The sequence below is a fragment of the Protomyctophum bolini genome (genome assembly GCF_963924005.1).
Source record: "Protomyctophum bolini genome assembly, chromosome: 21".
NCBI lineage: Eukaryota > Metazoa > Chordata > Actinopteri > Myctophiformes > Myctophidae > Protomyctophum > Protomyctophum bolini.
This window is the reverse complement of record NC_137882.1, coordinates 1,415,292-1,431,384: the sequence shown is the minus strand read 5'-3', so window position 1 is coordinate 1,431,384 and position 16,093 is coordinate 1,415,292. Positions and strand designations below refer to the sequence as shown.

Here is a 16,093-nt window from a genome sequence, read left to right as displayed (position 1 = left end):
ATCGGGTGCAGAAGCAGAAGCAGAAGGCAGCAGCATTACTAATTTCATATAAAAGCAGACAGCGGTTCCATCAGAGCAGATCAACACAGAATCAAGACAAACAGCAGCATCTGTTTGGTCTGTTGGCAAAAACACTACGGAATGAGAGAGAGAGAGAGAGAGAGAGACACAACAGGCTGCCACACGTCGTTGGTGCTTCTGTTGTCGTCATGAAGACGGTATAGCCTCGGAAACACAGACGTTTTTAGTTCCAGGGAGAAACAACTAAAGTCTGGGACCGAGTCAGTCCACTTTAATATTAGTCTGGTTTAACCAGTCCACTTCAATATTAGTCTGGTTTAACCAGTCCACTTCAAAATTAGTCTGGTTTAACCAGTCCACTTCAATATTAGTCTGGTTTAACCAGTCCACTTCAAAATTAGTCTGGTTTAACCAGTCCACTTCAATATTAGTCTGGTTTAACCAGTCCACTTCAATATTAGTCTGGTTTAACCAGGCCACTTCAATATTAGTCTGGTTTAACCAGTCCACTTCAATATTAGTCTGGTTTAACCAGTCCACTTCAATATTAGTCTGGTTTAACCAGTCCACTTCAATATTAGTCTGGTTTAACCAGTCCACTTCAATATTAGTCTGGTTTAACCAGTCCACTTCAATATTAGTCTGGTTTAACCAGTCCACTTCAATATTAGTCTGGTTTAACCAGTCCACTTCAATATTAGTCTGGTTTAACCAGTCCACTTCAATATTAGTCTGGTTTAACCAGGCCACTTCAATATTAGTCTGGTTTAACCAGTCCACTTCAATATTAGTCTTGTTTAACCAGTCCACTTCAATATTAGTCTGGTTTAACCAGTCCACTTCAATATTAGTCTGGTTTAACCAGTCCACTTCAATATTAGTCTGGTTTAACCAGTCCACTTCAATATTAGTCTGGTTTAACCAGTCCACTTCAATATTAGTCTGGTTTAACCAGTCCACTTCAATATTAGTCTGGTTTAACCAGTCCACTTCAATATTAGTCTGGTTTAACCAGTCCACTTCTAATATTAGTCTGGTTTAACCAGTCCACTTCAATATTAGTCTGGTTTAACCAGTCCACTTCAATATTAGTCTGGTTTAACCAGTCCACTTCAATATTAGTCTGGTTTAACCAGTCCACTTCAATACGACATAGAGTAACGCAAAAGGTCGCTCACTCTCTGCTGATTTCTGATCGTCTGCACCTTTGTTAAATTGACGCACACACGTACAGTGTGTACACACGGACGCACGCACGCACACACACTCACACACACACACACACACACACACACACACACACACACACACACACACCTGCTCAGGCCTGATGGCGGCGTTGAGCAGCAGCTTCACCACGGACTCCGTCAGGAGAACGTCTCTCAGCAGGTAGGAGGTCACGACCTCACCGTCCTTCAAGATGTCCTCCACCTTCACCCCACGACCTGGAGACATGGTAGAGAGACACAGAGAGAGAGAGAGAGATGGTCAGGACCTTGGCAGTGTTGACACTTTTGACACTAGTCCCTGTTTAACATTTTAGTCTAGTTTCTATTTGTTGACGAGATTGTCAACAAATGTAGTCTTAGTTTTAGTCACCATAGCTTAGGTTTTAGTTTCCGTCAGTGAAAAAGAAACTGTAGTCTGTACTGTACTGTACTGTACTGGCACACCCGAAATCCCCATATATACAGTTAATATGTGCGTGTGTTTGTGTGTGTGTTAGGTTGTGCACAGGTGGTGGAAAACAGCCATGCTGTTTTCGTGCTCAGACGCACCCACCCAGCCACCCACACACACACACACACACACACACACACACACACACACACACACACACACACACACACACACACACACACACACACACACACACACACACACACACACACACACACACACACACACACACACACACACACACACACACACACACACACAGTCACTTAAGGAAGTGGCTGCACCACTTAAAAAGACGGGAGTGACAAATCATTAGCTAAGCTGCTGTTAGCTTGTTGCTGCTGCTGATTCAACGCACTGATTGAACTTCACTTCATCTCCGCCCGTATTGTGTTGTTGACAATGTGAACGAACACCAGCGCTGCAAAAACAGACAGATCTACAAGCTCTCAACACGTTGCAGGCGGGGGGGGGGGCTGCAGAGACGGTCGGGTCTGCGGGTTCTCAACGCGTTTGTTTTTGCAGTTTTTGTTGGGGCTCGTTCACGTTGTCAAGAACAGACAGATCTTCCGGTTGTTTTTAGGATTGATTTTAAAATTATTTTACTTGTCTATAAAGCTCTCAATGGTCTCACACCTTCCTACCTACATGCCTAAATATGTCCCAAACCGCCCCCTAAGGTCTTCCACTGCTGGCCTGCTCGCTTTGCTTAAAAAAATGGCAACTAAAAAATACGGGGAAGCAGCTTTTTGCTTCTATGGGCCGTCGGCATGGAACAAGCTCCCACTGTACCTTCGACAGGCAGCCTCTGTAGACATTTTTAAAGCTCAGCTCAAGACCCACTTCTACAACATTGCTTTTAATTGATCTTTTATTGTTTTTTGTTATTCATGTCCTCACTGTATTGCATTACTGCTTTTTTATGTCGTTGCCTTGCTTTTCTTATGTTCTCAATTGTTCTGTAAAGCACTTTGAGCTGCATTTCATGTCATGAAAGGTGCTATACAAATAAAGTTGTATTATTATTATTATTATCATTACAAGCTCTCAACGCATTGCAAACGGCACTGCAGAGACGGGGGCGTCTGCAGGTTTGGATTTGTCTTTAAACTGTAATCACACTGCATGAATATATCATATAACGGCGATTTTGGGCCAAATGACCACTAATGTCGAACACATTTATGTAAACCTTGGGCTGGCGCTGTTGTTACATAAGCGTCAAGTTCACGTGCATGGTGAGGGAAGGATTGACCCGGAAGGCCAAACGGCTTTGACCGCAGGTATACGTCAGCACTTTGAAACGGTGTTGAGCGAAATGTTTGTCTGTTTCAGTCTGAAGTATCCATCGTCTGTAATCTGTTCTAATTATCGTTTATTTCTAATATCACGCAGATCTGATGCTGTATACTCAACTCTTTGCATGGTTGAAATAAATATACGTTAAAAGCATGAAGAGCTGCCTGTGTGACGTTATATTGGGGCTGACTGACACACAGCGAATAAACAGTACGGCACCAGAACGGCGCGTCAGTCAGGTCCAGCTACGGGATCAATTCCTAGAGAGATCCGAGGCTCTCACAACGGGCCTTACTGGACTGACTGACCTCTGACCAGCTCAGGGCGGGTACAGACTGACCTCGGACCAGCTCAGGGCGGGTACAGACTGACCTCGGACCAGCTCAGGGCGGGTACAGACTGACCTCGGACCAGCTCAGGGCGGGTACAGACTGACCTCGGACCAGCTCAGGGCGGGTTCTGACTGACCTCGGACCAGCTCAGGGCGGGTTCTGACTGACCTCGGACCAGCTCAGGGCGGGTACAGACTGACCACGGACCAGCTCAGGGCGGGTACAGACTGACCTCGGACCAGCTCAGGGCGGGTACAGACTGACCTCGGACCAGCTCAGGGCGGGTTCTGACTGACCTCGGACCAGCTCAGGGCGGGTTCTGACTGACCTCGGACCAGCTCAGGGCGGGTTCTCAGGGTGTCCATGAACCGGGCCATGCCGGTCAGCTCCCTCCAGAGGCGGGCCAGGGGGAGGAGCTCCGGGTCGCTGAACAGCAGGTCCTGGGTGTCTGCGTAGAACCGAGCCAATCTGAGACACACACACACACACACACACACACACACACACACACACACACACACACACACACACACACACACACACACACACACACACACACACACACACACACACACACACACACACACACACACACACACACACACACACACACACACAATTCAAAGGGCTTTATTGGCATGAGAAAACATACGTTGACGTTGCCAAAGCAGAAAGAACAATACAACAATACAGTCAAAACAAAAAATTATGTACAGTACATTTTGAAGGTCAGAATCTACAATAGATTATGTGTACCAAGATCACTGGATGCAGGTATAGTGCAGGAATATACACAATGATTAGTCTTTATAGGGAGGTTGTGTTCCATTTGATATCCTTCTCCTATCACACACACACACAGAGTAATGAATGGCTTTTTTATTTTTATGAATGGCATATTTTATAGCTGCTTTTCCAAGTGCTCAAAGCGCTTTACAACGAACGGTCCATTATTCATTCATACGTTGGGAGGTGAGGCGGCGAACAGTCGACGCCTGCAGCGTCCTCACACTTCCCACATTCACACACCGACGGTGGAGAGCTGAGCTCACACCGACCCACTCACTGGAGGCAGGGTGGGGTTCAGTGTCTTCTTGCCCAAGGAGCCGGGATTCGAACCGCCGACCCAGGGATCATTGGACGACCTGCTCTACCTCCTGAGCCACAGCCCCCCCACCGCCACCTCGAGTATACCCCCAAGTAGAGACAGCAACACACACACACACACACACACACACACACACACACACACACACACACACACACACACACACACACACACACACACAGGAAAGCCTTTCTGCACATCATGTTCAAAGAGAGAGAGAGAGAGAGAGAGGAATGTGCCTATTCACCGCACACCTGCGGTGTGATAGACACATGGGCACGCACACACGCACGCACGCACACACGCACGCTCCCACACATGCACGCACGCTCCCACGCACGCACGCACGCACGCACACACGCACGCTCCCACACATGCACGCACGCTCCCACGCACGCTCCCACACACGCACGCACGCACACACGCACGCTCCCACACATGCACGCACGCTCCCACGCTCCCACGCACGCACGCAGACACATGGGCACGCACGCACGCACGCACGCAGACACATGGGCACGCACGCACGCACGCACGCACGCAAATATTGACCCTCTTCTCTAGTACTTGAACAACCCAATAGCTTAAACCGGTTCTGTGCATGTCAGGAACACCCACAGGAATGTATCTCTGCACAAAAAATAAATTTGTAGATCTTGGAAGCACATTTGTAGATCTTGGAAGCACATTTGTATATCATGGAATATTTGTGAATACTTTCGAGACATATGGATCTCTGTCCAAGGGGTTAAGATCTGGAATGCCAGAGGAACCAGAGGAAGTCAAACACAGTAGTAACTTTTCAAAATTTTAAGAAATTGCTCAAGCGAATCCTTTTGGCCAAATACAGCATACTATAGGGAGATTATGTATATGGTGGATGTGGACGTTATTGTATGATCAACTGATACTTTTTCTACAGGTTTTGATAGTCATTAGTGCTGTCATTATTAACCCATTCTGACCTGAGATCAGATTCATATGAGGTTTCCACTAGGACACACACTGGTCTGATGTACCCATTCTGACCTGAGATCAGATTCTAAAAATGTCAGTCGCTCTTCGATTTTTCAAAAAATAGCAGATCTACAAGCTCATAGCGCGCCACCGAGTGGCGCGCTACGAGCTTGTAGATCTGCTATTTTTCAATAGCTAAAGCATAACATGATGCTGACACCAAAATGGGTTCCCGTTCAGAATGGGTTAATAATAAATTAACTAACGTTATTGTATGCTTTTATGTGATGTATTCCCATGCTTTTGTTCTCGCTTAACCCATTCAGGACGGGAACCCCTTTTGGTGTTTTAAGCATTCTGTTATGCTTTAGCTATTGAAAAACAGCAGATCTACAAGCTCAAAAATAGCAGACCTACAGTACTGTATACAAGCTCATAGTGCCGCACTATGAGCTTGTATACATAATAATAATAATTCTAGGGCTCCTTGACTTTAAATAGTTTGAGAACCACTGACATATATAGAAACATCCTGATTTAGAAGACATTTTTTTAGAATCTGATATCAGGACTAAATGGGTTAATGTAAGTAGCTCTGGATTAAGAGCGTCTGATAAATGCCTAAATTGTAAATTGAAAATTGTATTTATTGCGAACGCAGTGAGCACTTACTATGAGACCTAGCAGATCATGTCTGTCTGTCCGTGTGTCTGTCTGTCTGTGTGTCTGTCCCGCTATCCAAATATGGAGTGTGTTGCATCAGCAATCACTCAGCTCCATATATGGGCACAAAAGGGGCCAGGTCCACATATACAGTAACAGCGGGACAGACACACAGACAGACAGACATGATCTGCAGGGTCTCAGCTGCGTTCGCTTCCCGCGTTTGCGCGTCCTACTGGTGCTAACAGTAAAAATGTGAACCAAATGATATTTCTCAGCAACAACATAAATAATAATGATCATTGGCAATTTGGCAATGAGGGTAATGTGAATAAGGATAACAACAACAATAATAATGTGTAATCTAACGGTTATGTAATGCTATCTCTACGGTGACACTGGGGGGGGGTTGGTGTAGGATGCAATTCTCGTATCTGACTTTTGTTTGTGAATCTGTTAATGTAATGAGTATTACGATTCATGTTCTGTTGTAAGTAGGATAGGCATTTATAAGCTTTTAGCTTCTGCCTCCTTTTGGTCATCTTCATGTTTTGGTTTTGTTCTCATACCAGCTTACGTTCATTGTCTTTACATTTTGTATCTGAAACTGAAGGAAGATCAAATAAACTAAACTAAAGGAATCGGCAGTGATGTGACATCACTGCCGATTCCTTTACTTGGGCACGTGACGGATTTAACTTGTCTCCGCTGCTCAGCTGCTGTTGATAACATGGCGCAGTGCGGGGTCCACCGATTAAAAAAGGTTACCCCGCCCGCGCTGTTCATTTATAAAAAAGGTATATATAATTATATACCCGCCCGTTCCCAACCGTCAAACACCCGGTACCCGCGGGGAATCACGGGAATCCGACCCGTTGCAGGACTCTGGGTGGAGGTGGTACTCACATGGAGGTGTTGTAGTTGGACACCACCCAGGACTCTGGGTGGAGGTGGTACTCACATGGAGGTGTTGTAGTTGGACACCACCCCGGGGGACTTTGGGTGGAGGTGGTACTCACATGGAGGTGTTGTAGTTGGACACCACCCCGGGGGACTTTGGGTGGAGGTGGTACTCACATGGAGGTGTTGTAGTTGGACACCACCCCGGGGGACTCTGGGTGGAGGTGGTACTCACATGGAGGTGTTGTAGTTGGACACCACCCCGGGGGACTCTGGGTGGAGGTGGTACTCACATGGAGGTGTTGTAGTTGGACACCACCCCGGGGGACTCTCCCCGGGTTGGGAACTGGAAACAGGGGTTGTTGGCGTTGCAGAAGATGCCCTGGATCCACGGCAGGAGCCCCGCCGAGGGCATGGCCTTGTTGGGGAAGTGGCCTGTAGGGGGCAGCAGAGAGTCTGATTAGTGGCCTGTAGGGAGCAGCAGAGAGAGTCTCATTAGTGGCCTGTAGGGAGCAGCAGAGAGTCTGATTAGTGGCCTGTAGGGAGCAGCAGAGAGTCTGATTAGTGGCCTGTAGGGAGCAGCAGAGAGTCTGATTAGTGGCCTGTAGGGAGCAGCAGAGAGAGTCTCATTAGTGGCCTGTAGGGAGCAGCAGAGAGTCTGATTAGTGGCCTGTAGGGAGCAGCAGAGAGTCTGATTAGTGGCCTGTAGGGAGCAGCAGAGAGTCTGATTAGTGGCCTGTAGGGAGCAGCAGAGAGTCTGATTAGTGGCCTGTAGGGAGCAGCAGAGAGTCTGATTAGTGGCCTGTAGGGAGCAGCAGAGAGTCTGATTAGTGGCCTGTAGGGAGCAGCAGAGAGAGTCTGATTAGTGGCCTGTAGGGAGCAGCAGAGAGTCTGATTAATAGTGGCCTGTAGGGAGCAGCAGAGAGTCTGATTAGTGGCCTGTAGGGAGCAGCAGAGAGAGTCTGATTAGTGGCCTGTAGGGAGCAGCAGAGAGTCTGATTAGTGGCCTGTAGGGAGCAGCAGAGAGAGTCTGATTAGTGGCCTGTAGGGAGCAGCAGAGAGTCTGATTAGTGGCCTGTAGGGAGCAGCAGAGAGTCTGATTAGTGGCCTGTAGGGAGCAGCAGAGAGAGTCTGATTAGTGGCCTGTAGGGAGCAGCAGAGAGAGTCTGATTAGTGGCCTGTAGGGAGCAGCAGAGAGAGTCTGATTAGTGGCCTGTAGGGAGCAGCAGAGAGAGTCTGATTAGTGGCCTGTAGGGGGCAGCAGAGAGAGTCTGATTAGTGGCCTGTAGGGGGCAGCAGAGAGAGTCTGATTAGTGGCCTGTAGGGGGCAGCAGAGAGAGTCTGATTAGTGTCCTGTAGGGAGCAGCAGAGAGTCTGATTAGTGTCCTGTAGGGAGCAGAGAGAGTCTGATTAGTGTCCTGTAGGGAGCAGCAGAGAGTCTGATTAGTGTCCTGTAGGGAGCAGCAGAGAGTCTGATTAGTGGCCTGTAGGGAGCAGCAGAGAGAGTCTGATTAGTGGCCTGTAGGGGGCAGCAGAGAGAGTCTGATTAGTGTCCTGTAGGGAGCAGCAGAGAGTCTGATTAGTGGCCTGTAGGGAGCAGCAGAGAGAGTCTGATTAGTGGCCTGTAGGGAGCAGCAGAGAGTCTGATTAGTGGCCTGTAGGGAGCAGCAGAGAGTCTGATTAGTGGCCTGTAGGGAGCAGCAGAGAGTCTGATTAGTGGCCTGTAGGGGGCAGCAGAGAGAGTCTGATTAGTGGCCTGTAGGGAGCAGCAGAGAGTCTGATTAGTGGCCTGTAGGGAGCAGCAGAGAGTCTGATTAGTGGCCTGTAGGGAGCAGCAGAGAGAGTCTGATTAGTGGCCTGTAGGGAGCAGCAGAGAGTCTGATTAGTGGCCTGTAGGGAGCAGCAGAGAGAGTGATTAGTGGCCTGTAGGGAGCAGCAGAGAGAGTGATTAGTGGCCTGTAGGGAGCAGCAGAGAGAGTCTGATTAGTGGCCTGTAGGGAGCAGCAGAGAGAGTCTGATTAGTGGCTTGGTGGTTTTCTATAGTTTAGGAATATGTTTACTTGTTTAAATATAATATGCACAATTTTCACAGATTTTGCCTAATAATATACAATATGGCTGTACTGAATACAAGCGGCCGAAATGAGTATTCTTCGACGGGTGGCTGGCCTTCTCTCTTAGAGATAGGGTGAGAAAGTTCAGTCACACGAGAGAGACTCGGAGTAGAACCGCTGCTCCTTCGCTTGGGAAAGGAGCCAGCTGAGGTGGTTCGGGGCATCTGGTTAGGATGCCTCTCGGGCGTCTCCTAGCTCTCTGGTGGAGCCGTTGCCCCCGCGACCCGACTACGGATAAGCGGTTGAATATGGATGGATGGATGGATGGATGGAATATCGCTGTACTTCAATATATTTTGATATGATGAAATATTTGTTATGGAATATTTTACATTGGTCAAATATACCCATGTTTAGTGGTGGTCATGTGACAAAATGTAGTGTTCTAGGGTTAAGTGTGGGGGTTTTTTTGGCATTGGAAATTGGATTTTTTTTTATATAAATATAAATTACATTTCTGTTTGCCTTTTAGGCTTCGTGATGAAAATGTGCACAGATATGACAAATATATGAGATATACCAAGAACGTTAAAACATCTAAAATAATTCTTCATTCAGAGCGGACATAGTCTGCTTCAACAGAAAGGGTTAAAGGGACACTTCACCCTTTTTGCAAAAAAATATATGTTAATGATGTTTAGAAGCTTTAGAACACTTTCCTGGGGGTATTTATGTGTGTAATATGTGGTTTTAGATATTTTAGATTTTAGCAGTGAGCCTGTTGTCTCTGATGTCATGGACACTGGGCTCACTTCCTTCCTGGACTACATGTTGTCTCAGTAAGACAGCTCTCCCCCCTATCCACAAGGAGGAGCAGTGCACCAAAAAATTATGGGAATTGTAGTCCAGGAAGGTAGTGAGACCAGTGTCCATGACATCAGAGACAACAGGCTCACTGCTACAATCTAAAATATCTAAAACCACATATTACACACATAAATACCCCCAGGAAAGTGATCTAAAGCTTCTAAACGTCATTAACATATATTTTTTTGCAAAAAGGGTGAAGTGTCCCTTTAAGGGGTGGAGACAAGTATATATTGTCACACCCATTCCTGGGCTCAGAGATGCTAAATACTTTGAAATCTTAGAATGGCAAATTCTGTACTTTGGGGTTTACAGTTCAACAAGTTTCAAATGGTCATATCTTCTTCATTTCCCCCCCAATTTCAATGAGCAATACATCATAATATGAAAGGTTACAGTGTGCAGTTTCATAATATGTAAAGAACTGAAAAATGAAAAATGCCCCCTTGTATATTAAACCACTGTCCCTGGTCACATTTCACGTCCACGCGTCCCCATTAGATCAACACATTCCTTGCAGGCGATTATTTTTCAGTGTGTGTGGAGAGTTTGGAAGCGCTCGTTTTCAGCAAAGCAACGTCCTGCTGCCTCCTGCATTTATGTGCCATTTCAAAACAGGTGATACGCACGTAGGACCGTTGAGTGATATCCAACCAACACTTCTAAACATGGGGTCATACCTATGTTCCCTCAGCCCTATGTTCCCTCAGAAGGAGCATTGGTCCGAGGTGCGCTGGGGGTCGGGAGAGGGTGGGTGGTTAGGTTTAGGTGTCTGCCCCGGGGGAGGTTAGGGTTAGGGTGAGGGTTTGAGGTAGGTTGTCCATCGGACCGTCGGCATATTGACGCGGACCCGAGGGAACATAGGGCTGAGGGAACATAGGTACGGTCCCCTAAACATGATGGAACATGTTGTCTCAGTAAGACAGCCCTAAACCCTATCCACAATAAGAGCGTCGCAGTCCCTCCCCCTTTCATGACAACGCCAGGCCCAGGAAATGAATCCCAATGCATTTTTCCCCATAGGCATTTAAAAAAACCTATTTATTTAAAGACCTTTTAAGCGTCGTACGAAGCCAACTCTTGTCGTGACAAATCATGACAACACAGACAATATTTACTACCAAACAAATAATTACAAACAACAAAAAAAGTGTTGTAACCTGCCGTTTGTTTTCCTACTTTCTAATTCTTTGTTTGGCCCGAAAAATTGTGTTTGTTGTCATGATTTTTCACGACAAGAAAAAAAGGAATTGTAGTCCAGGAAGGAAGTGAGCCCCGCAGTGTACATGACATCATGGACACTTTGAAATACTAAAATATCTAAAAACACAAATTATTACCCACATAAAAACCTGAGGAATGTGTTTATTGTCTCCCAAAAATCTGTTCACGAGAACACCTCACGAGAACACCTAGTGTTTGAATTCTAAACGCCTATATGACTGACTTTGATTGTTTAAACTGTGTTTAAAAAGTGTTACAGGCATGTTCTTCTGTTTATAATCTAAACAAAAGTCTTACAAATATGTGTTTATAACCTTTATAACCTAAACGCTTGGGTTTAGTGTGTACATGTAACCAGTGGCGTCAACTCCGTGGGTTCAGAGGCGCGACTGAACCCCCTGGCATTTTGGAAAAAGGCGCGACTGAACCCACTGGCAAACCACTCGTACTTTAAATGGTACGTCAATAAGCGACCGCCACAAAGCGACTGCTTTACTGTTTATCATTGATCATGTTGAAATGTTGCTAAAACAATTTAATGTGTTCTTCGTTGTGAACTGAAACACTGTGTTCATTAACAAACTGTAAATAAAGTACCAACCGAAAAAACACAACTCGTTTTTTTCCACCGCTGGGGCGTGGCTGCATGAACCCCCTGCCGTTATAAGAACTTTCCGCCACTGCATGTAACTTACACTCATGTTGTCGGTACAGGGGGTTGGCTCTCCTCAGAAACACCAGAGTAATGTAACTACATGTAACTTACACTCATGTTGTCGGTACAGTGGGTTGGCTCTCCTCAGAAACACCAGAGTAATGTAACTACATGTAACTTACACTCATGTTGTCGGTACAGGGGGTTGGCTCTCCTCAGAAACACCAGAGTAATGTAACTACATGTAACTTACACTCATGTTGTCGGTACAGTGGGTTGGCTCTCCTCAGAAACACCAGAGTAATGTAACTGCATGTAACTTACACTCATGTTGTCGGTACAGTGGGTTGGCTCTCCTCAGAAACACCAGAGTAATGTAACTACATGTAACTTACACTCATGTTGTCGGCACAGTGGGTTGGCTCTCCTCAGAAACACCAGAGTAATGTAACTACATGTAACTTACACTCATGTTGTCGGTACAGTGGGTTGGCTCTCCTCAGAAACACCAGAGTAATGTAACTACATGTAACTTACACTCATGTTGTCGGTACAGTGGGTTGGCTCTCCTCAGAAACACCAGAGTAATGTAACTACATGTAACTTACACTCATGTTGTCGGTACAGGGGGTTGGCTCTCCTCAGAAACACCAGAGTAGTGAACAGCATCAGAGGCCACAAGATCTCCATGAGGAAACGCTCCTAAACGTGAAGGGACGAAAAATAAATAAACAGATTTAATAAAAAATACCATCCTATATATTTATATATATATCTGCTGTTGGAAAGAAACCACCTAATTTCATTTATCAGGAAATCAGGAAACCTTATATTTTGAAAGCTGCCTCATCAAAGTTGGTGTAGAGACTTAATATACTGTCAATTACTTGCATGAGAGGGGGAGAGGTGGTGGAGTTAGTTGCTTTAGCAGACAGTTTGAGAGGTGGTGGAGTTAGTTGCTTAAAGCAGACAGTTTGTGAGGGGGAGAGGTGGTGGAGTTAGTTGCTTAAAGCAGACAGTTTGTGAGGGGGGGAGGTGGTGGAGTTAGTTGCTTAAAGCAGACAGTTTGTGAGGGGGAGAGGTGGTGGAGTTAGTTGCTTAAAGCAGACAGTTTGTGAGGGGGGGAGGTGGTGGAGTTAGCTGCTTTAGCAGACAGTTTGTGAGGGGGAGAGGTGGTGGAGTTAGTTGCTTTAGCAGACAGTTTGAGAGGGGGGGAGGTGCTGTAGTTAGTTGCTTTAGCAGACAGTTTGAGAGGGGGAGAGGTGGTGGAGTTAGTTGCTTTAGCAGACAGTTTGTGAGGGGGAGAGGTGGTGGAGTTAGTTGCTTTAGCAGACAGTTTGAGAGGTGGTGGAGTTAGTTGCTTAAAGCAGACAGTTTGTGAGGGGGGGAGGTGGTGGAGTTAGCTGCTTTAGCAGACAGTTTGAGAGGTGGGGAGGTGCTGGAGTTAGCTGCTTTAGCAGACAGTTTGAGAGGTGGGGAGGTGCTGGAGTTAGTTGCTTTATCAGACAGTTTGTGAGGGGGGGAGGTGGTGGAGTTAGCTGCTTTAGCAGACAGTTTGAGAGGTGGGGAGGTGCTGGAGTTAGTTGCTTTAGCAGACAGTTTGAGAGGTGGGGAGGTGCTGGAGTTAGTTGCTTTAGCAGACAGTTTGAGAGGAGGGGAGGTGCTGTAGTTAGTTGCTTTAGCAGACAGTTTGAGGGTCCAATGGAGTTAAGAGTTTTTGTCCCAAGCGCTATTTAGTACTTTTCATTGGTTCAATATTTTTGAAACAACACACAGACGTAAAGGGTGTTCAATAGCACTGATTTATGAAACAACACACAGACGTAAAGGGTGTTCAATATAGCACTGATTTATGAAACAACACACAGACGTAAAGGGTGTTCAATAGCACTGATTTATGAAACAACACACAGACGTAAAGGGTGTTCAATATAGCACTGATTTATGGAACAACACACAGACGTAAAGGGTGTTCAATAGCACTGATTTATGAAACAACACACAGACGTAAAGGGTGTTCAATAGCACTGATTTATGGAACAACACACAGACGTAAAGGGTGTTCAATAGCACTGATTTATGAAACAACACACAGACGTAAAGGGTGTTCAATAGCACTGATTTATGGAACAACACACAGACGTAAAGGGTGTTCAAACAGCACTGATTTATGGAACAACACACAGACGTAAAGGATGTTCAATAGCACTGATTTATGGAACAACACACAGACGTAAAGGGTGTTCAATAGCACTGATTTATGGAACAACACACAGACGTAAAGGGTGTTCAATAGCACTGATCGTATTATTTTAACTGGGGACGTCCCCCTCCCCAGCACGAATGCCAAGCACTTGACATTCGGTTTGACTCGGTTCCACAGATACATATTGTAAAAATAGCAGATCTACAAGCTCACGGCTGGATATCATCGAAGGGACTCAAGGGAGTGATGCAATAATATATAGTTTGAAGACCCCAGTTTTAATTCAGTGTCACTATGGTTCCCACACTTTCTCGTGTCAAGGACCCCCAAATTAACACTATAATTAGCCCTGGAGGACCCCCATTTGAAAATATATGCCAGGGACCTCCATAAGAGAAGATTATATTTGCTCTAGCAGTGATTCTCAACCCATTTAATTTCAAGGACCCCCAGTTTGACATGCATTAGTCTACGGACCATTTAATGGCATTTCTATCTCTGGGACCCCCAATTTATACTAATGTTCATTTAAACAAAAATGGAACCCAACGGGTCCATTTGGTTCCTAACTATCATTTATCTGGGGACCCCCTGGAGCTCCCTCAAGGACCCTGGCCCTGCATGGGGGTCCCCAGACCCCACTTTGGGAACCACTGGTTTAATTGACAACTGTTTGGGGTGTGCCATTATAAGTGGACATGTTCAATAGACCTATTTCTTTATATTCCCATTTCTATGAACTATTAGAAAATGTTTAGCTTTATTGTTTCACCCCTTTTTGTTTGTTTATTTAAAACATAGGCTGGCAGAATCTACAAGCTCACAACACATGTGATTTGTTGTGAGTTTATGTTGTTGTCGTGGCTATTTATTTGTTTTGTACCACTCCACAACAAAGTTGTTTGGATGCTGTCTTGTTATGGGTTACACACCGGTATTCCGACGCATCCCCGTTTGTTATGCTAACGTAGTTAGCATGGGCTACAAGAGGCCATAGTTCAGTTTGTAGTTATAGTGAGCCTAACTGAACTACAAACTAACTAACCCCAAGCTCCCATTCTGGGGGTTTTAAACTTTTAAAGCGTTTTGTTTGTACCTTCTGCCTCTTGCGGATGGTCCAGTTCTTCCACAGCAGCAGACGGACCTGGCTGGCTGCCCCCATGATGGCTCCGCCTCACCTGGACAGACACGTGTCCAGTTAGCCCACACACACAACCACCTGCAACACATTAGCCTCGTGCTAGTCAACACACAGCCGTACCATCATTAGCCTCGTGCTAGTCAACACACAGCCATACCACCATTAGCCTCATGCTAGTCAACACACTACCACAACCATTATCCTCATGCTAGTCAACACACAACCACCACCATTATCCTCGTGCTAGTCAACACACAGCCATACCATCATTAGCCTCGTGCTAGTCAACACACATCCATACCATCATTAGCCTCGTGCTAGTCAACACACAGCCATACGACCATTAGCCTCATGCTAGTCAAGACACAACCACCACCATTAGCCTCATGCTAGTCAACACACAGCCACCACAAATCAGGCCTTTGTTTGACAATAAAATCCAAAGAAAAGTCTCTGTCTCCTGAAAAATATAATTGTTCTTTTTGCAAAAATAAATAGATGTTAATGACGTTTAGAAGATTTAGAACACTTTCCTGAGGGGGGCTTGTTTATGTGTGTAATTTGTTGTTTTAGATTTTAGCAGTGAGCCCAGTGTGTCTCTGATGTCATGGACACTCACTTACTTCCTGGCCTACAATTCCCAAAATGCTTTGGTGCACTGCTGAATTCATCCCCAGTAAATTGAAATGCTCATTTCCCAGACAGTCAGATAAGGCTTAACAATAACAACCGAAGCAGAGAGAGGGGTGTCTCTGAAAAACAAACAAGGTAATTTATTCATAGGATGTCTTCTATATATGGGGATTTCCTATATTTAAATGACTATGTAAAAATGGAGATATGTTTTGCCAAAGGGACTTTCGTTGTAGCAGATTTTATTTGTCAAGCTTGGGAAAGAAGACAGAGTACTCTGTATACATCTGAGGTGTAATATAATTAATTGTGTAATGTAAACATGCTGTAAAATGCATAAATTATGTATTGTA

General features: G+C 45.6%; 1 protein-coding gene across 1 annotated transcript in view; it reads right to left on the bottom strand.

The window, feature by feature from the left end:
- Positions 1-15,128, bottom strand: part of LOC308336020 (retinal-specific phospholipid-transporting ATPase ABCA4-like) — a gene marked incomplete at both ends in the record, with an annotated part of 167,311 nt that extends 152,183 nt beyond the window's left edge. The window contains 5 exons of the mRNA XM_080793262.1: positions 1,339-1,466; positions 3,661-3,800; positions 7,254-7,395; positions 12,369-12,462; positions 15,063-15,128. Coding sequence (XP_080649388.1) covers positions 1,339-1,466; positions 3,661-3,800; positions 7,254-7,395; positions 12,369-12,462; positions 15,063-15,128 — 570 coding nt within the window. The remainder of the gene's footprint in view (positions 1-1,338; positions 1,467-3,660; positions 3,801-7,253; positions 7,396-12,368; positions 12,463-15,062) is intronic.
- Positions 15,129-16,093: the final 965 nt, after the last annotated feature.